General features: G+C 47.8%; 1 protein-coding gene across 2 annotated transcripts; it reads left to right on the forward strand.

Annotated features, from left to right (window-relative positions):
• The first annotated feature begins 878 nt into the window (after positions 1 to 878).
• Positions 879 to 21,892, forward strand: MAPKAPK5 (MAPK activated protein kinase 5). 2 transcript variants are annotated; one of them, XM_056859253.1, is made up of 14 exons: positions 879 to 928; positions 2,815 to 2,888; positions 4,064 to 4,139; positions 5,449 to 5,546; positions 6,419 to 6,531; positions 12,402 to 12,487; positions 13,153 to 13,248; positions 14,228 to 14,308; positions 14,640 to 14,827; positions 15,942 to 16,062; positions 18,053 to 18,183; positions 19,231 to 19,352; positions 19,756 to 19,860; positions 21,758 to 21,892. In XM_056859253.1, the coding sequence occupies exons 1-14, from the start codon at positions 893 to 895 to the stop codon at positions 21,850 to 21,852; spliced, it is 1,422 nt and encodes a 473-aa protein (XP_056715231.1). In that variant the 5' UTR covers positions 879 to 892; the 3' UTR covers positions 21,853 to 21,892. The 2 variants fall into 2 exon arrangements, with proteins under 2 accessions (XP_056715231.1, XP_056715232.1); XM_056859254.1 differs by having other exon boundaries at positions 19,231 to 19,346.
• Positions 21,893 to 23,455: the final 1,563 nt, after the last annotated feature.

A 23,455-nucleotide genomic window follows, 5' to 3' on the forward strand; every position in this document is an offset into this window, starting at 1 on the left:
AAATGGCGCCCGGGCCGCTTCCCGCCTCTTTTCTATACCGGTTTTTTTTTTTTAAAAAAAGACCTCATTCTCGCGATATTTCCTCGCGCGTGAGACTCTTTCAGTAGGCGGAGGCAGCCGGGAGGCCGAACTGCGAAGGGGGCGTGCTCGAGCTCGGGAGAATAAATTAAAGGAGCCGCGCCAAGACCCCGCCCCCTGGTCTTCCCTCAGATAACCCCACTCCACCGTGCTCCGACGTCATCAGTAGGCGACGGGAAGGGTTGAAAGTCCCAGGGTGGGAAAAAAAAAACCCTCACGCGATAGACGGGGAAAGCGAAGGGCAGGGGCCCTTTTGCGTAGGACGTCGCCTCTTTCAGGCTGCCGTCGTCGCTCGCCTGGCGTACCGCACCTGCTCCCACCTCGGTGGGAGCGGTTTGAAGGCCGGGTGGAGTGGGAGTTTGGCGGTGGTATCCGGGAGGGGTACCGGCTGGGCAGCCAGGGGGCTGGGCGCGACCTCAGCGATCAGGCGGGGCTGCCCGCGGCGGAGAAGGAGAGCTCTGACAATGGCTGGCGGCTCCCCAGCGGGAGCGGAGTCCCGGCCGCTGAGGCGAGGCCCGGCTTCGAGCTGAGGCGGCCTCTCCCCTCCTCCTCCTCCTCCTCCTCCTCCTCCCCCCCCTCGCGCGCCCCTTCCCCCCCCCGCCGCGAGGAGAAGCCTTCGCTCCGCTTCGCTCCTGCCCCGTCGTTCCCTGGCTCGGCGGGGATGAGGTGGCGGCCCGGCGGCGACGGAGGCGGCAGTGCCGGCGGCGACGAGGACAAGGACACGGGCTCGGGGGAGCGGCGCCCTGCCTAGCGCGAACCCCCCGGCAGCACCCCCTGGCCGCCCGGCCGGACGAGGCGGCGGAGGAGGAGGAGGATGTCGGAAGAGCCGGACGCGGACAAGATGATCAAGGTGAGCAAGGAAGCGGGGGCAGCCGAGATCAGAGCGAGCACCTCTGAGCGTGGCCAGAGCGCCGGCCCCGCCCCCTCCTCTCCCTGGGCGGCCACGCCCCCTCCCGCCAGCCCCCGCCCCTTGGGAACCGAACCGGCGGGCCTCGAAGCCCCTCGTGGCTGCCTGCCTGGGCCTGCCCGGGCTCCTTCCCCCCGCCGCGTCCCTCCTGGTCTCTGGCCCTCGGCTCTCCTGGCTGGAGCGGGAGCAAAAGCCAGGGGGGCTCCGCCCATTGCAGATGTGAACTGGCCTAGCAGCACTGCTAAAAGGCTTCTCTGCCTTGCTCGCGATCGCACCTGTTTTTTACGCTGCTTTTTTCCTATGGCAGGGGTCGCCAACCTTTTTGAGCCTCTTGGGGAGGGGCCGTGGCTCAGTGGCAGACCATCTGCTTGGCATGCAGAAGGTCCCAGGTTCAGTCCCCGGCATCGCAAGTTAAAGGGACTAGGCAAGTGGGTGATGTGAAAGACCTCCGCCTGAGACCCTGGAGAGCCGCTGCCGGTATGAGTAGACAGTACTGACTTTGATGGACCGAGGGTCTGATTCAATATAAGGCAGCTTCATGTGAGCCTGTGGGCCACTTTTGAATTGTGGCACAACACCGTAAAATGGCCACGTGGGAGACGGAACCGACCCCACATCCAGAGGAAGCCCAAGTGCAGGGAATAAGAGGAGTAAATTTTAAAGATACGCCGGGAAAGAGAAGTCAGAGAGACCATAAAACCAACACCATAGTGGCAGCTGTCACTGAAATGTTATTTTAATCTGTGCAGCCAATCAGATTGTCAGTGGGCAATTAGAAGCTCTACAGGGCAGGTCTTCATCTGGTCCCACCCAGATGGCTTTGCTGCTTGTTTTTGTGTGTGCCCGGCCTAGGCTGGGGATAGTGGGGTAGACATGTAATAAAATAATAAAGTACTGTCAAGTCACAGCCAACTTACAGTGACTCCAGTGGGATTTCCAAGACAAGAGACGTTCAGTGGTGGTTTGCCATTGCCCGCCTCTACATAGTAACCCTGGTATTCCTTAGTGGTCTTCCATCCAAATACTAACCAGAGTTGACCCTGCTTAGTTTCTGAGATCTGATGAGATCAGGTAAGCCTGGGCCATCCAGGTCAGGGCCAAGGCAGCTTGTGTGTGTGTGTAAAGTGCCTTCAAGTCGCAACCGACTTATGGTGACCCCTTTTGGGGTTTTCATGGCAAGAGACTAACAGAGGTGGTTTGCCAGTGCCTTCCTCTGCACAGCAACCCTGGTATTCCTTGGCGGTCTCCCATCCAAATACTAACCAAGGCAGCTTACAATATAAATAATAATAATAATAAGATAATAATAATAATCTGGACTTCCTTGGTGGTCTCACATCCAAGTAATAATCCAGGCTGACTCTGCTCAGCTTCTGAGATCTGATGAGATTGGGCTAGCCTGGACCATCCAGGTCAGGGCAACCTGCCTTTGTGCCCCCGCATAACACATGAAGCTGCCTTATACTGAATCAGACCCTCGGTCCATCAAAGTCAGTATTGTCTACTCAGACTGGCAGCAGCTCTTCGGGGTCTCAAGCAGAGGTCTTTCACATCACCTACTTGGTTGGTCCCTTTAACTGGAGATGCCGGGGATTGAACCTGGGACCTTCTGCATGCCAAGCAGATGCTTATCCACTGAGCCACGCCCCTTAAAATGATTTCCAAGTGAGGAGCTGCCCACTGTATTTGAAGCAGTGGGCTCTGGTTGACAAAAGCTTCTGTTAGTATAAAAGGACAGTGTTGGAGGAGCCACTCACTTTGCCCAGGAATCTTTGCCCAGGCATGTGTTTGGTGTTTCTATGATTCTTTCTTTCCCCTTCTCCAAACAGGAAACTTCTATTTTAGAAGAGTACCACATTAACTGGACTCAAAAGCTGGGAGCAGGAATCAGTGGTCCAGTAAGGTACGTTCCCCTTCGTTGGATGATGGCAAAGTTTTCACAGTAACCGTGAACCAGCAAATGCTTTCATCATGCTGTCAGCAGAAATATTAATTTCTGTTTCCTTTTTTTACTTTGTGGTATGTGTAAAAACACAAATTATTTGGTAATCCTTTTTTGTGCTTTTTAGTGCTCCAGTGCTTTTTCCATTGCCAGTTTGAATGTATGCAGTTGCAGCAAAGTGTTCCTTGAGTATGTAGTGTTAGACAGGTTTTGGCCATGTGTAGGAGAAAGGTGAGGTGTGGCGCATCCTTTGATGTATCCCATCCTTGCAATCAAGTCTACAAGTTATTCACTCACAAAATTGATTGTCCAGCGGTTCCCAAACTTTTTGAGTCATGGAGAGATAAATTTGTCACGGAGCACTATTTTTCACCTAGCACCTATGTACTAAATTAATGACAGTAGGCGAAGGCAGGAGCCATGTCCGCCTGAGGTAGGCGGTGTGGGGGGCAGCGAGCACTGCAACAGTCCTGGCTTGCTTGAGACTCAGCTCTGGCCTGACAACGCTCGGCGTTGTATGTGGCTTCCAGTGGTGGGAAGGCTGCCGTGCTTGGTTCTTGCATCTAATGTGAAGGCTTTTGCTTCTGGCCATAGACCCAAAGAGGGGCCGTGGCTCAGTGGTAGAGCATCTGCTTGACATGCAGAAGGTCCCAGATTCAATCCCTGGCATCTCCAGTTAAAGGGACCAGGCAAGTAGGTGATGTGAGACCCTGGAGAGCCGCTTCCTGAGTCCCTGGAGAGCCGCTGCCGGTCTAAGTAGATAGAACTGACTTTGATGGACCGAGGGTCTGATTCAGTAGAAGGCAGCTTCATGTGTTCATGTGTCCAGAGAGCTGTGAAGCAACAGGGCAGCCTTTGAACCCCCAAAGAGGGTCTCTTCCTTGGTGCTGAGGGTCTGCCGCATGCTCATGTACCTCTGGGGTTTGGAGGCAGAATTACATGACTGGAAGCCACCCCACTGCACTGGGCTAGGGTGAGGGGTTGTTTCCCGGTGCGAGTGTTCCAATGGAAATGAGTATAGCGGTCAACTACGGACAGGCTGGATGGATTTCAGGTGTTAAGTACTGAATGGGTTCATAAATTGGTAACTTCCTTCCAGTTTTACTGACCAAATGATTTTGCTACTGTCTGGACAGAGTCTGTATGAAAAAATCGTCTCAAGAACGGTTTGCACTGAAAATTCTTCTTGATCGCCCAAAAGCTAGAAATGAGGTACAGTATTTTGTTCTTGGAAAACATTCTAGAGTACTATAAACCTGTCTTTTCCTCTTGTACATCCCCCCACTCCCCACCCCCATATTTTGGTAGGAAACATTTCGTGATATGCCCCATTAAAGTTTCTTTGCTGAACAGCTGGGACCTGTTTATGTGCTTGCATTTTCTAGCTGCTGGGGCGCAGCACCCAACCATTTCGCTGGGTACAGGGATGCTTTTTCCGAAGGGCCTGTGCCTTTGTAGGCTTCTCAGTGTACCGTTTTGACATGCATAGTTTAAAAAACTGATCCTCCACCGTGCTGTTTTCAACTTTTGCTGACCTTGCAGTGCCGTTGCAACTGGATTGACTGTTCTAGCTTATCACAGTCTGGCTTTCCAGCAGTCCCTCTGCAGAGGGGTTGGGACTAACAGCATAGCAGGCTGGTCGACACTCTTGCCCAACAAGCTCCACTTTCCTGCATCTGTCTTGCTTGCCAGCGTGTGGATGTCTTTGTTCTTGGCTGCCCTGCATCTCCTGTGAGCTTCTCCCTCCCTGGCTGTCTTGAATTTCTTCTACTAGTTTTGCTCCTCTACATGAGCAGCGGACTCTAATCTGGTGAACGGGATTGGTTTCCCCATTCCTACACATGAAGCCAGCTGGGTGACCTTGGGCTAGCCACAGCTCTCTTAGAGCTCTCTCAGCCCCACCTACCTCACAGGGTGTCTGTTGTGGGGAGGGGAAGGTGATTGTAAGCTGGTTTGATTCTTCTTTAAGTGGTAGAGAAAGTTGGCATATAAAAACCAACTCTTCTTCTTGCCTGCCTTGATTTTCCTGGACCTGATTCTTCCATGCTTCAAGCCTGTCTGGTTGTGTCCTAGACCTGGGACTTAACTTGGACCAGGGTCAGCCTTGTGACTGATTTTGGCTACCAGAGCTCACTCCTAGGATGTGTGGGGTGATGGTGAGCTGGCTGTTCAGTGTTGCGTAGTGCCTTGCCCTGCCTGATTAATAAGCACAGCCAGCTCCCAGATATCTAAGGCTACTGGCCAGGGGCTTGCAGCATGGATGGCATCTCTTGCCTGGATTCATCCTTGGCTTGATCCTACCAGAGCTTTCCACCTTGGCTTTATTTCTGAAAATACTGCTTGTGCCTGGCTAGCCCCTCGTACGTGAGTTGAAATGTAAAAGCGCTTCAGATTTTTATAAAGTTGGATGGGATCAAAAGCAAAGCTTCAAGGGTCAAATAATGGAACTTAGCAGGCCTGGTATGGTCTGCAGACTGCCCGTTGGCAAGCAAAGGGGCTCAGTAACTCTCTTCTCTTCTAGGTCCGGCTGCACATGATGTGTGCGACGCATCCCAACATTGTTCAGATTATCGAAGTGTACGCTAACAGCGTGCAGTTCCCTCATGAGTCCAGCCCAAGGTGACTTGATTTCCACTACTTGCTTTCCGTCTTTAAGTCAGGGTAGCCTGGGATTCTGTTGGCGTGTCAAGTTGGCTTCTCCAAAGCAAACCACAGCTGCCGTTTGTGCTCGGGGTCTTCCTTCCCTTCTCGTTGTCACGTGCTATCCTTTCATTGTGATGAGCATGTTGCTTTGGAACGTGCTGAAATTTCTTCCCTTTGGTTTATTCCCCCCACCCCGGCTGTTCTGATTTATTAGCTCTCTGGTTTCAACTGTCTCTTTCTGGGTGTTTGTGGCTGAGTTAGGAGATGAGCAGCGGTTGGGCTCTCGTTGCTCCTTTGAGCACCAGCTTTCTAGGGCAGGCCTCCCACGAGGGCAGGTTAGGTGGCTGCCTCAGGTGATCTGTGCTTCGGGTGTCATTAAGGCTGGCAGAAGGAAAGATGGTTCTGGCTGAGGGGCGTGATTCCCTGCAGCACTCTTGCTCCGGCCGCACTGACTTGAGCTGTTGTTTAGATCTGGCACTTGGAGCGAGTCCTCATGCATCTAGCATGCATCGGATTGCAGTGGTCACATGTGCGCTCTTGTGGAGAAAAGCCCCCAAATGTCCTCATTTTTTTTCCTTCTTCTGACGCAAGAGAGTGACAGCATTCTTTGCTTCCCGTCATATGTTGGCAATAGTCTTCCATAGACTCTTGCTCTGGAAAAGGAGTTCCCTGGTCATTCTATGGTGATGGACTTTGCTCTTCTTAAATGCTGAGGGGGCCAGTTCTCTGTTCTGTTTGTTTGTTTTCTCCAGTCCTGACAGGCTTGAATTTTTCTTTTTTTTTTAATCAGCTTAGCTTTTGTTAACGTTTGGACTTTTCATGTAACAAACTGAAATGCTTTCAAACAGGGCTCGGCTTCTAATTGTAATGGAGATGATGGAAGGGGGCGAACTCTTTCACAGAATCAGCCAACATCGGCACTTTACTGAGAAGCAAGCAAGCCAAGTAACAAAGCAGGCAAGTTTTAACTCCCCCCCTTTAGCCCCATCCTCCTTTGTGTCACCAGCAACCACGGGAACTGTTCATAAAGAAGCTGATGATTTTCTTGGGCTGGGAGGAAGAGAAGTGAGCTTTTTTATTCCCCCCAAAAAGCAAAACCCAACCCTGATCGGAAGCTGATTGCCTGCTTTGTTATAATCCATCTGTTCCAAACCTCTGTGCCAGTGTTTCCCAAACCCTTGATAGCAGAGGCACATAAGTTGGAAACATGCCGCGTTGCCCAAACTGAGTGTCTACAAGCAAGAATTACCGGCATTCTGAGTAGCCTACCCCTCCTGTTTGGGCATGAGTCATTGTGGGGAGCGTGGCTCATGTGGCATGGCAGCAAACCCAGAGGAGTGATTCATACACAGAAGCATTAGGCAAACCATCTTAGTTGGGTGGACAGTTGAGCTACACCTGTGTATCGGGAAAGCACCAAGTGTCTTAAGATTTCTTATTGCAAAAACATAAGTGGATAAGAGTCTGTCTTGCTGGATACATCAAGTGTGTCTTCAGCACAGATATATAGAAGAAAAAGAAATGTAAACTGGGGGGGGGGGGTGTCAAAAGACTATGAAATGCAAGAGGCCCAGTCTACACTATATATAAAATTTGTATCCTGCCTTTTTGCCCACCAAGGCCCCCAAAGTGGCTAACAATTAAAAACAAAACATTAAAAAACACATCATAAAAGCAGTTAAAACTAAAACATGTATATATAAACACCCACAATTAAAACATTGGGCAGGAAGGAGAGGCTGTGTAGATCTGTCAGTTGAAAACAGTTATGGAAAGGGACAGACCAATGTCCCTAGACATATTCCCAGGGCTATCCCAGGTGAATATTCTTTTACATTCCTATGTAAAGTTCCTATACATACCCAATAAGCGGAATAATTATTCATAACAGAAGTAATTTATGATCACACAACAAAAACATAAAGAAGCCTTGCTGGATCATACCAGTGGCCCATCTAATCCAGAATGCTGTTTCACACAGTGGCCAGCCGAGCATAGATGCCAAGGCGTCTTTCATGGTGTTGCCTCCTAGAACTCTTACTGAGAGGTTTGCTGCCTCTGAATGTGGAGGTTTCCATTAGTCACCATTGCTAGTAGCTATTGATGGACTTCTCCTCTGTGAATCTGCCCCCGTCCCCTTCTAAAGCTGTCTGCTCGTGGCCACAGGCAATCACTTCCAATCTGGAGAGCTGTCTTTAGAGCATGGTCTGTATTGGGAGAGATGGTGAATGACCTGATTGCCCTCCATGCAGAGTGTGAGCAGATTTGCCTGTTCCAGGAGAGACCAGTGAGATGGAGGTAGACCCAGGGGAGTAACCCCTGCAGAGATGTGGGTAATATTTTGGAAAACACAGGTCTGTGCAGAAGCATTAAATACGCAAGTCTCAACCTCTCAGTGATTTAAAAAAAATTCTTACTGGATGATTGTGAATTCACAATAGATCTGCATATTTTTTGGGGTGGGGGGAGGCAAGGCATGGCACCATGAGGTTTCCAAAGACAGGAAGGACTAACATATGGTAGGAGTGTTTTCATTTTAAGACTCTCTGCTTCAAAACTGATGTTGGCGTGGTTTGTTCCTGGGCTGGACTCTTAATTGCAAACAATAAGACTCTTTTGAATAGTTCACAGAGGGCCAATGCAGTGTAGTAGTTAGAATGTTGGATTAGGATCTGGGAAAGCCAGGTTCGAATCCCAACTCTGCCATGGAAGCTTGCTGGGTGACCTTGGGCCCGTCACATACTCTCAGCCTAAACTACTTGCAGAGTTGTGAAAATGAGGTAGAGGAGAGGAAAGTGATTTTAAGCCACTTTAGGTCCCCAAAGGGAGAAAAGTGAGGTATAAATTAAGTAAGTAAATAAATCAGTGGTTTGGTCACAGTCACTAAAGGTAAAGGTCCCCTGTGCAAACACCAGGTCATTCCTGACCCATGGGGTGACGTCACATACCGACGTTTCCTAGGCAGACTTTTTGTTTGCTGGGTGGTTTGCCAGTGCCTTCCCCAGTCATCTTCCCTTTACCCCCAGCAAGCTGGGTACTCATTTGACCGACCTCGGAAGGATGGAAAGCTGAGTCAACCTTGAGCTGGCTACCTGAAACCGACTTCCGTCGGGATCGAACTCAGGTCATGAGCAGAGCTTTTGACTGCAGTACTGCAGCTTTACCACTCTGCGCCACGGGGCTCCTTACAGTCAAAAAATCAAGCCTGCATACCTCAGAGGCAAGGACTACAGCTGTGTAGATCTGTCCATTTAATTGGGGAGAAGCCCTTGGCAGGCCCTCTGCTTTGCAAGCAGAAGATCCTGGCTTCAGTGCTTGAAATTTCAAGTTAGAGAACCTTAGTTAACAGTTATCAAGACCATTCTCTGTCTGAGACCTTGGAGCGATGCTCTGCCAGTCAGGGGAACATGGTGCTGAGCTAATGGGAAAGTGGTCTACTCAGTAAAAGGTAACATTTTGTGTTCCGTATCTGTGCTGAGTGGTGGAGGAAATGTTTTGTCTGCAGAAAGCGAAGGGCCCCACAGTGCAGTGGGAGAGAACCTGCTTGGGACACAGGAGGCCCCCAATTCAATTGCAGCAGCTCCATTTAAAGGATCCCAGGTAGCAGGAAGTGTTGGGGAGTGCTTGTCTCTGCCCAGGATCTTGAAGAGCCTCTGTCAGACAGGACAGGCAACACTGCACTAAACAGACCAATGGTTTGACTGCAGTATCTCTCTAGCTGTTCCAAGAGGGCCATTCTGGTTGTACAGTTGTGAAAGTCACGACCTTCGGGTCCTCGGGAAATAACTCCCATAAGGACCAGCTGTCCTGTAATTCATTTTTGTGCTGAAATCCTTCTCCAAGTTTCCCCTTGTCATATTAACGAGAGCGAAAGCTCTGTGTGGTATTTTGTGTGCCTTCTGTTAACACGGTTGCTTGTTCTTATCTACCTTGTCATGGTTTGCATTTCCATTGTGGTGTTAGGAAGATGCATAGTTTGGGTATGGTGGCCAGAGTGCCTTCTCTTTCTAGTTTCTGGGAGTTTTTTTCCCACAGGATGCTGTAGTCTCTCGTTTTGCTGGAGTGTTCTGTACACTTCCCTGTCGTTCTGTGTATTCTCCAGTGGCTTTTCCATCTCAGTGTATTTGCTGTGCTTTGTTCTAGATGCATGCAGGACACTGTCTTTAGGATGGCCCCCCACGCCATGTGGAGAAACTGTTGATTCTAGGCTTTAAGTAGTTTTGCGTGGACAGAGCATTATTCAGATCTAGTTCTGCTGAAATGTTTTCCTTTGTTCTCATTTCCCTCTTGCTTCACTGCGCCCATTGTAAGTCAACCCAGCCAAGAATACATGTTTAAACCCAAGTAACTTTTGTGTGGACAGAGGAACTTGTATGTGCCATGAGAATTCCATTTAAAAACTTTCAGAAAGTGTATAGCCTACCTGGTTTGCCATGTTCTTTTAAAATACGAAGGCTGAAACGACTAAATGTTTGGAAACTGGAAGCTTTGAATGATTTTTGAATGACTGGGGGCGGAGAAGGCATGGCTTAGTGGTAGAGCATCTTCTTTACATGCAGGGTCCTTGATTCCGTCCCTGGCATCTCCAGTTAAAAGGAGCAGTAGGTAATGGGAACCTACATTGGACCCTGGGGAGTAGACCAATGCTGACCTTGATGGGACAATGACCCAGTTCAGTACAGGGTGGCTCCCGTGTGTCCATTGGTCAGGTGTCACATGTTGAAGATCATGCACGCTTTCATCTTTGAGAGCGTCCATTTTAGAATAAGAATATTTGGGGGTGGGAATCAAACAGTGTGTCTACTGGCTCAGTGTAGCTTGCTTTCTGTTGCATTTGATAAACAATATATTAACATAATTTGTGTTCCAAACAATTATGCAGTTATGCTGCATTTACCATGAACTGGACAGCTTACTGTGCTAAGGAGGCAGGTTGCTTTCTGGGCTTTCTTTTTCCAGGTGGACTTCTAATAAAAGTTACCTCAGTCATGATCTGTTTCTGGATTTGCTTTTCAATTTCTGCCCTTTCTTTGAATTTTTACTTTGTTTTAAATGTATTAAAATTTTCTTTTATGGGAAAAGTGAAACAGCGTGTTTTAGACCAAGAGCCAATGGTCGCTCGTCCCGGGTCCTGTGTGGTGGGCAGTAGCTGAAGCTGCCGGTTGACTCTGTAGCTGAGGGGAGAGGAATGTGGCACCATACTTCAGTGCTGCGTGGAACGTAATCGCTTGAATGGGTGAAAGGTTTAGCTGGCCTGTTAGCAAAAACTAGAACAGTCTTATGACAGCAGTCCCCGGACAGTGCTGCAAGTCTAGCTTTCTGTGGAGTAATACGAATGCTTTGGTTTTGAAAACTAAAAGGAATTGGCCATCATCTTCTCCTTTTTGATGTTTTCACCCTGATGGGCCCTCTAATGAAGCAAAGATCGTTTCAGGTACAAATTGGCAACCGCTTATTAGGCAGCCTTTTGGAGCGTTGCCTTCCCCCCTCCACTGTACAGGAAAGCTAAAAGGTAGATGCACAGTTTCACTTAAAACAGTGGTACTCATTCCACTGTTGATAGAGAGCCACATTCATAAATTACCACCAACCAAAAGAGCCACATGTACCTCTATCCTTGACATGAAGTCTGCACCTCGGGGAGGCTCACAGCCCACTTGTTTCTCTGGTGGAAGTTGCTTCAAGGTGGGAACCATTTGCCAACCACAGGCAAGGGCTTTGTCCACTTTCCTGAGACATGGGGTGGGTGCCTCATTGGGGGAAAGCATCCAGAAGAGCCACATGTGTCACTGACTTAAGATTAATAACTGCTTAATGCACTTCAGTCAACTTAAACTCTGAAAATGGATAAGGCAAGAATTGGAAACTTTTTCCAAAAATGAGTAGGAGAGCACCTTAATCCTGGCCACATACAATTTAAGCTAGACCTCTAATAGAATCCTAGAATCACAGAATCATGGAGTGGGAAGGGGCCACACAGTCCATTTAGTCCAACCCCCTGCTCAATGCAGGATCAGCCTAGAGCATCCCTGACAAGTGTTTGTCCATCCTCTGCTTAAAGTCTGCCAGTGAGGGGGAGCTCACCGCCTCCCCAGGGAGCTGATTCCACTGTTGAACAACTCTTACTGTAAAAAAATTTTTCCTAATACCTTTCCGCCCTCAATTTAAACCCATTATTGCAAATCCTATCTTCTGCTGCCAACAGGAACAGCTCCCTGCCTTCCTCTAAGTGACAGCCCTTCAGATACTTAAAGAGAGCAATAATACAAATGCACACCCAGCCAACAGAATAAGCTTGCCTTGCCAGTGGTGGAAAGTACAACCAGGTGGCAGCTGACTTATGGCAACCCCGTACAATTTTCAAGGCACACTAAAAGCAACTCACTTTAAGCCAGACACTATTCACCGTGTGTGCCCCACACCTCCTCGCAAGCCAGCCACATTCTTCTGCGGTGGCTCAACATGTGCTTAGCCTTCCTTCAGATGCTTTTCAGCAAATGTCCTGTGGCTGCCAGCAATGTGCTTGTTTGGATCTCTGCTGAACAAATGGCAGGAGCGGAGAGAGGAAACAACTTCACTCTTCCAGTGTGTGCTTAATGGGCGCAGAGGGGATGCTCATCTGGTAGTAACTACAGTCATGCAGCCAGAGCATGGTAATTAATACGGAGTAAAGGCTAGTACTTTGTGTGTGAGCACCAGATCACCAAGCTGCTCTTTGGCTCCGTTACGGGGGAAAGGGCCCATCGCCTCTGCTGTGTACAGCAAATGCTTTTGTGTTAGCAACAGTCCTTTTGTAACTGAAGCTAACTTCTAGTGTCTTTTTCCAGATAGCCTTGGCTTTGCAACATTGTCATTCTCTGAACATTGCCCATCGAGACCTCAAGCCTGAGAACCTTCTTTTCAAGGATAATTCTTTGGTAAGATGGAAACTTGCTCTTCTGAGCCAGCATGGTGTAGTGGTTAAGAGCGGTGGTTTCGAGTGGTCGGCTCTCATCTAGAGAACCGGGTTGGTTTCCCCACTCCTCCACATGAGTGGTGGAGGATAATCTGGTGAACCGGATTTGTTTCCCCACTCCACATGAAGCCAGCTGGGTGACCTTGGGCTAGTCACAGCTCTCTTAGAGCTCTCTCGGCCCCACCTACCTCACAGGGTGTCTGTTGTGGGGAGGGGAAGGGAAGGTGATTCTAAGCCCGTTTGAGTCTCACTTAAGTGGTAGAGAAAGTTGGCATATAAAAACCAACTCTTCTTCTGATTCCATAACGCTGCTGCTTAGTGCACATCATTGTGTCCAGTTTGGGGTGCTGTTTCCATCCTTTGTTTGATCACCCCATCGCCTATTCTGTCCTCTTTCCTTTGGCTGTTTAGGATCCCCGTTGCTTAGTTCGCCTGGCTCCTCTTCTTCCTAAGTCTTCCAGTCCTCTGGCAACATGGGGCTTTTTTTCTCCCTTTCCTTACCGCACAAAAGCTGCCCAGGTTTGTCAGCCACCTGATTCTGACAACTGCACCCTGGGCAGTGATCGTGTTCTTGAAAGCGGGTTGAGCGCGCCAACATGTAACACTGCCCTTGCTGCTTGCATTTAGGACGCCCCGGTGAAGCTGTGTGACTTTGGATTTGCCAAGGTCGACCAGGGTGACCTGATGACCCCACAATTCACTCCCTACTATGTAGCACCTCAGGTAAGCGATGGAGCCATTTTCTTCCTCTGCACAGCAACCCCAGCCTTCCTTGGTGGTCTCCCATTCCAGGTACTGACCATGGTCAACCCTGCTTGGCTTCCAAGCTCTGACAAGATTGGGCTAGTCTGGGCTATGAGCATGACTACCTTTAAAATCTCATTTTTTGTTTTTTCAATAAGTAGGGTTACTTCACTTTCTCTGTCTTTTTAAATTTTTGTTGTAACTGTAAGCTGACCCTCAAGTTCCAGATAAAAGTCAAAGAGAGAAACTGTTCTGTGAATCTGCCAGTCACTTATACAGAAACCCAAGCTGATGTCAACAGTCAGACATACATTATGTATTTTTTAAAGCTAATATAATTGTTTCACAATAATGGCTAGCTAACGTGTTTGTGTAATCAGCGAAGTAACAGATCCATTCCTGATTAAATATATATTTTAATTGTTCTAATAAAGTTAATGGTTTAAAAATACTTGGACCACTATTTGACTTATTGGGTGCCAAGTTCTACTCATGGCTATCCCAAAAGAGCTAGCGTGGTGTACTGGTTAAGAGCGGTGGTTTGGAGAGAGAGACTCTAATCTGGAGAATCGGATTTGATTCCCCACTCTTTAACATGAGCGGCAGAGGCTAATCTGGTAAAGTAATCTGGTGAACTGGATTTGTTTCCCCACTCCTACACATGAAGCCAGCTGGATGACCTTGGGCAAGTTACAGCTCTCTTAGAGCACTCTCAGCCCCACCTACCTCACTGGGTTTCTGTTGGGAGGGAAAGGGAAGGTGATTGTAAGCTGGTTTGAGTCTCCCTTAAGTGGTAGAGAAAGTCGGGATATAAAAACCAACTCTTCTTCTTCTACATGTGGATTTGCAAGATTTCAGAGCATAGCATGTTTCCTTAAGCCCAGGGTCCTCCTCTAAATTGGGTGGGTAAGAAAATGTGTAGGGAGGTTAAGGTTGACCCATATTCCCCCTCCCGTAGGTTCTAGAGGCACAAAGAAGACATCAAAAAGAGAAGTCTGGTATCATCCCTACCTCACCAACACCTTACACTTACAATAAGGTATGCGGGACCAGAGTGTGGGCTTTGCCAATTGTGTTTTGCAAGTATGCTGCAGCAAGACAGGTTTCTAGCTGAGGAGGTGATTGGAAAGATGGAGAAGTGTCTAAACATCCACTTTATCCCATTGTTGTTTTTGAACAGCATCCATACGTAGAACAAATTATCCATAAATTGATCTAGCATAAAGCGTGACGCTGGTCAGTAAATTTCCTGAGGCAGAACCCTCCCTTTCTTTTGTGCAGAATGTTTGTGGTAGCTTCATGGGGGAGGGAGCTGCCCCCCCATAAGTTTGTGCCATAAAAAGTTAAGCTTCTTTTTCCCCACTCCTTAGAGCTGTGACTTGTGGTCCCTTGGCGTCATCATTTATGTGATGCTGTGTGGTTACCCACCTTTTTACTCCAAGCACCACAGCCGGACAATTCCCAAAGACATGCGGAAAAAGATCATGACGGGGAGCTTTGAGTTTCCGGAGGAAGAGTGGAGCCAGATCTCAGAGATGGCAAAAGACATTGTGCGCAAGTAAGTTGGCTGGCATAAAAATGTGGCGTCTCCCTTTCCTGGGACAAATATTTCCTTGCAAGTATCTTGGGGGAGACCGGGGTGATGGTGATAACTGCGGCTGCTTGGCCCAGTTGCCAAGTCGAAGGTGTATCTCCTGCACTTCCACATTCTTCCTATGCTGCCAAGAGGGCGAGCGGTGTGAGGGTCTGCTTTGTGGATATCATTTTAGGCTGACAGTGCTGCATTAATGGCTTATTGTAACATTTGTTTTATCATGGCTTTTAAAGAAATGATTTTATTGCATTTTGCTTTTACTTTGAGCTGCCTCAAGCAGATCTGCAGAGAGGAAGTGTCTAAATTTTCTAAATAAATTGGTGCTAGAGTGGAACTCACAGCTGCTGCAGGCCGAGGCTCAGGATTCCCAGGCTCCTCCATGAAACACCCCCTTGCCATAAGAAGGTGTCAGATAGGGCTTCTGACAGCTCCGTCCTCAAACAAGATGGTTTCCCCGCAAACAAAATGGAGTTCTCCGTGCACTCCCCCCCCTTTTTGCACACGAGCTCCGGCCAGAGATTTACAATTGTATTGGGACCCGCCCGTGTAAATCTTCGATCTGATATCGGGTCCCGTACACAAAGCTGAGAGCTCGGCCATCTCCTCCACTGATTGTTCATGATTGTTTCTGTTTCAGTTTTACGTAAGTCGTTACCGGCAGGAAACGACTACATTGTCTTTGTTCCTGTAACCCTATTGTATCAGCCCTATAAATGTATCCACACTCCCCCTGTCATGTATTCCAACCTTGCGCGTCTTACTGAAATCACTGACTTTCTGAAATAAATCTTTGAATCGCTGCTCTGCCTGGATTGAAGCTCTATTGCCTGAAACGCTGTGTATTTGCTGAAGCCTGACAGAAGGATAACTTGTCAGTCCTTCAAGCTGCTTTGTCACTTGCCCTTTCTCTGTGTTTGCCAGATGAGGTTGCCCTCCCATCACAGGTGTTAAAAAAAATTACATATCCTGTTGGTGGTGGAAGTGCCATCCAGTCGCAGCCCAAAGTTCCTTTGTGGAGGTTGGAACACACCTTTAAGAGAACGGGTGGGTTTCTGAGATTTTATTTTAATGCTCCTAGGTTGTTGAAGGTAAAGCCGGAGGAAAGGCTGACCATCGAAGGTGTTCTGGACCACCCTTGGCTGAACTCTACAGAGGCTCTCGATAACATTTTGCCCTCTGCCCAGTTAATGATGGACAAGGTTTTTACTGTTTTCTTCTCTCTTCTGGATGAACTGGGGAAACGTTTTTAGGGGTTAGTTTTTAACGCTGTCAGTTACTCTGGTTCAAGTCCTTAATTCCAGGTACTGATATGCTTACATATTTATGCAGTGAATTAGTAATGGAAATTAATTGAAAAGGGGAGGGGGGAGAATCCTTGGAAAGACTGGAGCCTTAAGATGAGAATCATCTTGGGGTGGCTGATTAGAAGAAGAAGAGCTGGTTTTTATATGCCGACTTTCTCTACTACTTAAGGAAGAATCAAACCCACGCACAATCTCCTTCCCTTCCCCACAACAAACACCCTGTGAGGTAGGTGAGGCTGAGAGTGCTCTAAGAGAGCTGTGACTAGCCCAAGGTCACCCAGCTGGCTTCATGTGTAGGAGTGGGGAAACCAACCCAGTTCACCAGATTAGCCTCCACCGCCCGAACTGTGGTTTTTAGAGGGCCTGGGTTTGTGGCTTCTGAACTATGTAGTTGTGTCTCACTCAGTCATCTGGGTCTGTGAAAGTGGGATACTGTGAAGGTGAGAGTTGGATTGGGCCGGTGATTTCCCGCATTAATTACCTTTCCAACAGGTGCTGGATTCCTGCCACCATCTCAATGATGGGAGGGTGAACTTTAATTGGCAGCCGTGTACTGGGTGACGCCCGGCCCAAGCCAAGCAATCAGCTGATTGGCACTGGGGCAGGGAGTGTTGATGGTGCCGGGTGGCCTTGCCCCCTTTGCCCGATTGGCTTCCTGGCAGACATTCCATCCACAGAGCTTTTCCCATTTTGATCACTGGATGCGAGACTTGAGTCAAGGACCTCTAGAGCTCTCTCAAGTGACCTCAATTGTGGAAATAAATCCCCAAAGCAAGGAAACTCCCTCTCTTTCTGTGCTACTTGAAAGAGAAGACAACATGCAGAGGTTTATGATAAGGAAAGAAGAACTTCCCAAGTGTGTCTAATCCCTAAGTGGTGCAGTTATCCTATTGATAACTAGTCCTCATGAAAGCAGGGCTCCTCATCGGCTTGTGGTGTTTGGCATTGCTTCTGCAGCTACATCAAGGTACACAGAAGAAATTCATTGCATAGTTAAACTGTGGAACTCCCTGCCCCAGGATGTGATGATGGCTGCCAAATTGGAAGGCTTTAAGAGGGGAGCGGACATGTTCTTGGAGGAGAGGGGTATTCATGGCTATTAATCAAAATGGATACTAGTCATGATGCATACCTATTCGCTCCAGGATCAGAGGAGCATGCCTCTTATATTAGGTGCTTTGGAACACAGGAAGGACAATGCTGCTGCGGTCGTCTTGCTTGTGGGCTTCCTAGAGGCACCTGGTTGGCCACTGTGTGAACAGACGGCTGGACTTGATGGGCCTGGGTCTGATCCAGCATGGCCTTTATGTTCTTATGAGTGGGCCCGTCTGTGGCTCTCCTGAAGAGAGGAGTTCAGACTCAAGGGGAAGTTCCTGAAAATCACCTCTGCCTATCCTTGAGTGTCTGGGCTTACCACATAGGTGTTAGGATAAAGAGGGTGTTTCCAGTCAGTCTTTAGAGCAGTGCTGGGGTGGAGGGAGGTATGAGCTAGAACTGATGCTCCCAGTGGCTCGTCTCTGTTGTAAGGTGGGCCACAGCAGCTGAAGTTTCCAAACTCCTACTGGCTAACAGTTGACAACAGTCTTCACTGATCCCACTGCTGGGAGAGTTGAAAGGATGTGTGCACACAATACCTGGCCCCTCACCAAGTGGTCTGGGCTGTGAGAAAGACAGTGGACCCTCCGCCTTTTGTTGAGGAGACGAGAGATTTATTTGATGTGATCATGTTTTGGGGTGTGGCCTGGGGCAGCCCAGATCTGCTTTGTGGTGGTCGCGAAGCTGGCACTTTATTTGAGCATAACCCCCCCTGCTGATACTTTCTGTTTGTCAGAAGCTGATTAAAACCTGAATGCTAACCTTCCCCCCCCCCTTCCTGCCACGCCAGGCAATGGTTGCTGGTATTCAGCAGGCGCATGCGGAGCAGCTGGCAAACATGAGAATCCAGGACCTCAAAGTCAGCCTCAAACCCCTCCACTCTGTCAACAACCCAATCCTGCGCAAAAGAAAACTGCTGGGGTAACTTTCAAATGCTCGTGCTTTGTTTTTATTTATTTATTTTTAAAAGAGTGCAGACCAAAAATTAAAGCGAACATGGGTCAGAGGGGGTCCTTCATGCAAAGTGTGACCAAGTGCCATAGACACATAGGAAGCTGTCTTTTACCCGATCAGGCCACTGGTCCATCTAGCTCAAGATCGCGTGGCAAGGCTCTGCAAGGTCTCAGGCAGGCATCTTTCTCAGCCCTGCAATCTGAGATGCCAGGAACCAAACCTGGGACCTTCTGCTTGCAAAGCTTCTGCTCTTCCACTCCACCCTGTGGTCCCTCCCCACTAGGAAGCCGCAGCCTCACTTGACGTGTCAGCCATGCAAGCAGAGGGTCAAATGCACACCTGGAAGCTCGCCCTGTTTTCCTCCTTCCACTGCATGCCCTGCTGTCTCCTAGATTCTCAGATTCTGGCATGGGGTTATGAGACAGGTGTGGGGAGGCCATGAGTAGGTGAACATTTAGGGAAAGTCACCTGGCAGCAGCCCAGATCGCTCCCTTCTGGAGAAGCATGTGCACATGTTTCCTATCTCAGACATCACTGCAAATGGAGAGAATTTTTTTTCTGTCTTTCAAATCATTGTGTAGAGCTGCGAGACGGGCCCCGTTGTCAGACAAGATATGGGGGCAACATCAGGGGAACGCTTTTTCTTTTCTTTTTTGCCAAAATGCCACCCCTTCTCCATTTCACCCTCCACGGGCTAGCCAGCAAATATACGAACGGAAAGAGGAGATCACAAAATCAGTTCTGAAGTGGGGGGCGGGGTCCAAGTGCAAAGATTTGATGATAAGCCCCATCCCGGCCACGGAACCCTCCCTGACCGTGGCAGTCCGCTTTTGTTACTTGGGTGCTTTTCTCATCTCGCCCAGGCGCTCCTTCTTGCAGCGACACTGCCAAAGCACTAAGCCCGGCCGTCAGCATGCGGGGTAGGGGTGGGGAGGAGACCCTGAAACTGAAGTGTCTGTTTCTCTGGCCTTGCTTGTGCTCCCTGTTGAAAACTTGCTCATTGACTTGTTACAGAACAAAACCAAAGGACAGCGTGTACATCCACGATCCCGAGAACAGCAGCGAGGACTCCAATGTGGCTCTGGAAAAGCTCCGAGATGTGATTGCGCAGTGCATTCTGCCGCAGGCTGGTAAAGGTCATAGGTTCTAAGACAGCTGGGTTTGAAGGGGGGGGCTGAATTCCTGGTCCTCAGGTCCTCTTCCAACATCCAGAGCTTCTGTTGTTGTTATTTTCAAGAACCACAAACTCCCAATGACAGACCCTGAAGGGGAAGAGATTTGGGCCTGGTGCTGATATAAGACAGCTTGATCTCCCCAGGATACCATTTTAGAGGTGCCATTTTAGCTTGTGCATCTCTTCTTCCCCTTTCTCTCTCTCTCTCACACACACATTCCCCCTTCCTTTTCATTTTCCGAGCTGACCCTGGAGTGCATCTTCCCTGCACAGTGGGGCTCGGCCTTCCGTTCCCCTTTATCTAGCTGGCCTTTGACATAATGGGTGTAGAATGCTTGCTTTACTTTTTCTCTCTTCTGAAACAGGCGAGAATGAGGACGAGAAACTGAATGAAGTGATGCAGGAAGCGTGGAAGTATAACCGGGAGTGTAAATTATTGCGGGACACCCTTCAGACCTTCAGCTGGAACGGTGAGCATTATCAAGGCCTTGGTGTAGAACGGGGTCCCCAACCTTTTTGAGGCTGTGGGCTCCTTTTAAATCCTGAAACAATGTTGCTGTGTGCCATGTTCTTTTTTCTGTCCTCTTCTTCTTATTGCCCTTTCCACGAAGGCCTCCTTTGCCCCCTCTGAGCCAGTGTGGTGTAGTGGGTAAGAGCGGTGGTTGGGAGTGGTGGACTCTAATCTGGAGAACCGGGTTTGATTCCCCACTCCTCCACATGAGCGGTGGAGACTAATTGGATGAGCTGGATTTGTTTCCCCCTCTCCTATACATGAAGCCAGCTGGGTGACTTTGGGCTAGTCACAGCTTCCTTAGAGCTCTCTCAGCCCCACCTGCCTCAGAGAATGTCTGCTGTGGGGAAGGGAAGGGAAGGTGATTGTAAGCCGGTTTGGTTCTTCCTTAAGTGGTAGAGAAAGTCGGCATATAAAAGCCAACTCTTCATCTTCTCCTCCTCCTCCTCTTTGGCAGTGTTCTGCTGACAGTTAAAAACAGCTTGGGGGAGGGGCCTTGAGAGTGTGAATGCAGTTTCTCTTTTACGCAGCGGTTTCGACTCAGTGGTGACCTAAGAAAATCAGGTGGCTGCTGTGGTTCAGGGTGCTCTTGCCCAGCTTCAGCTGCGCCCAGTCCTGGCTTAGTCTGATCTAGCCACAGTGATCCAAGCCATAGTTACTTCTAGCCTGGACTATTGCAATGCACTCTACTTGGTGCCACCCTTGAAGAAGAAGAAGAGTTGTTTTTTCTATGCTGATTTTCTCTACCACTTAAGGAAGAATCAAACCAGATTAGAGTCCATTGCTCCCAACCGCCGCTCTTACCCACTACACCACACTTGCTCTCTAGAAGAGCCTTTAGAAGCTGCAGCTAGTGCAGTATGCTACGGCTAGACTGTTGGTCTGGACCATGGGTCGGCAAACTCATTAGTCAACAGAGCCAAATATCAACAGTACAACGATTGAGATTTCTTTTGAGAGCCAAATTTCTTAAACTATATAGGTAGTTACACTGTTTATTAACTTAGTAAACTTTAATTAAAGTTTTAAGTCTTAATTAAACTATAGGTACACTGAATAAAACTTGATATCATATTTAATAATGATCTATTTTATTGATAAAAAAATTGTAAGTAAGGTATCCATAAAATTAAATCATGACAATGACTGACAAACACTTAATGTGAACAATGGCCTTGCATCTCCTTGGAAAGTTTGGGTAAGTCAGGTTTGTATGTTGTTGTTTTTAATTTTAGGCACGATTCCAGGTTCTCATCAATAAGACGACTTCTCAATTTACTCTTGATAAGGTTCATGATTGAAAAAGATTGTTCGCATGAATATGTAGAACCGAAAAGGGAAAGAACAGCAAACACTAGTTTTTTCAACTGATCATATGAGTCAGGAATACTATTCCAGGTGTTAAAAATCATCATGTCTTCCTTCTCCAGGTCTTTCAAAGCAGACCACTTGTGCTGTGAACTAAGTTCACATTTGTTTTTCTCCAATATTTCCATATCAGCACAAAGACGTTCAAATTTAGAGCTCCATAATTCTTTGTTTTTTAAATCCAGCAATTGCATTTCAAAGTTGCCAAAATATTTCATTTATAATAATAAAGCCACCAACACAAAATAATTACAATTTTTAAATTGATGACAAAAATACCTGTAGGATTTGCAGCTGGTTGGAAAAATACAGGTAACTTTATGCTTCGAGTAGGTTGTATATTCTTTCAATGTTGACTGAAAGTTTGCTCTACAAATCCCTGTAGGGTGGTAGGGCAAATCAGGAATGCTTTCATAAACATTTGGGAAGGTGTCTTTCCTGGTCATTCTTCAACTTAGCACTAATCAAGTTCATGTCTTATATTTCAGGCAGAGGATTCACAGACAAAGTGGACCGTCTAAAACTGGCAGAAATAGTGAAACAAGTCATTGAGGAGCAGACAAATTCCCATGACTCTCAATAGCTGGAGCTGCTGCTTTTTTAAGAGCAAAGACAGAGAAACCTTCCCCATTTTTTAAACTATTTGAGTTATGCTTTAATCTGTAAAGTATTTTTTATGTAAATTAATAAATCATAATTATTTCATTGAAATTTCCACGCATCTTGAAAAATGCTGAATAGATGTAGATAACAAGAATCATTGGTACTGTAATATTTTTTTAAACTCTGTTCCTCAAAAGTATATAGCTATATATATATTATATAAATTTTATGTACCATTTAATTCCTGACTGTCAAACGGGGCAAGTTACCATCTTCAATAACCAGATGCTGTAATCTCTTTCCAGATGCCTATAACTGAATGGCTAACAGCCTGCATCAATTAGCATTGCTCTATGTTTCTTCTCTTTGTTCAGTACATTACTTGAAGTAAGCACTGAGGGATCTGAACAGCATGATTGTTCTTCAGAACTTTCTTCCCGGGCGCCCGCGTGAATGCCAGAGTCTGCTTTGGTGGGTGGCCTCAGGAAACGCACTCCAGGCCTCATGCTCTGGGTTCCGTGCAGCCCAGCTCCCCCACCACTCCAGGCCACTGCCTTCCTTCCCTGCCTGTTCGCTTTCTTCTGGCTTCCCACCGTGAAGCCAAGGACTCTTCCCTCTTCTGGAAACAGTGGCTTTTTTTTTTTAAGAAAAGAAAAATTGCAGTTTACAGAGAAACTGTACATACTTCTAGTTTTCTACCTTATGACATTTTGCTTTTTAAGACAGAGCCAATGGTGGTTTTATAGAATTATTTTGTACAATCACCTGTGCTGTTTCGTGACTGACATACCGACTCAAGGCTGCTCGGAGCTGCTGACTTATCACGTGTTGCATTTTTCATAGCTGATTACTTTCGGGTTGTTTACACTGGTTTCCTGAGCCATATTGCCTCATCCACGTTGTTACTATATATCGCGTTCTTTTTTCTTTCCTCTTTGCTTTCTCCTTATCAGTTAGTATCCATCCATGCCATGATTGTTGCAAGTTAGGACTTCGGGCCTCTTACCTCTCAGGTGCAAGCCCTCTCGTGTACTTTCTCTCTTTACATCACAGGCTTCCTTTACCCTTTCCAACAGTCCTCAGGGAGTAGCATTAAGCTGCTTCCCCTAAAGCAAGCATTCAAATAATGTGGCTTACACTGTCGGAAGGCTATAACGAAAGGACAGGAGGGAAGTGCGGTGTGCTGCAAGGGCTTTGTGTGTTATCTCCCACCGTGTAGATTACAATATTTGTCCATAACCAATGCAGGCAAGGCACGAGCACATACAGGCCATGCATTGCGTGGGTGTCGTCTTGCAGGGCATGGCCGCCCCTGGCACGCAGCCAAGAAACTTGTGAGAGCGCCCCTCTCTGGACTCGTAAGCTGGGAAGTCTTCCTAAGCTGTCCTGGTTGCAGGACGTGTTTTGAGCGGTGATGCCAAGGAGGAGACAAAGTCTTCCAGTGAGAAAGACACAGCAGAGTTAGCAAGGTATGTCCTTCAAAAGTCATAGGCAAGGTAAATGGTTTGTGTTCACCCATAATTAATAAGGTTTTATAGCCTGACCTCCAGAACAAACCAAAAGCAGGTGCTTTGTCTGCCAGC

Source organism: Euleptes europaea, chromosome 13, assembly GCF_029931775.1.
Source record: "Euleptes europaea isolate rEulEur1 chromosome 13, rEulEur1.hap1, whole genome shotgun sequence".
Lineage (NCBI taxonomy): Eukaryota > Metazoa > Chordata > Lepidosauria > Squamata > Sphaerodactylidae > Euleptes > Euleptes europaea.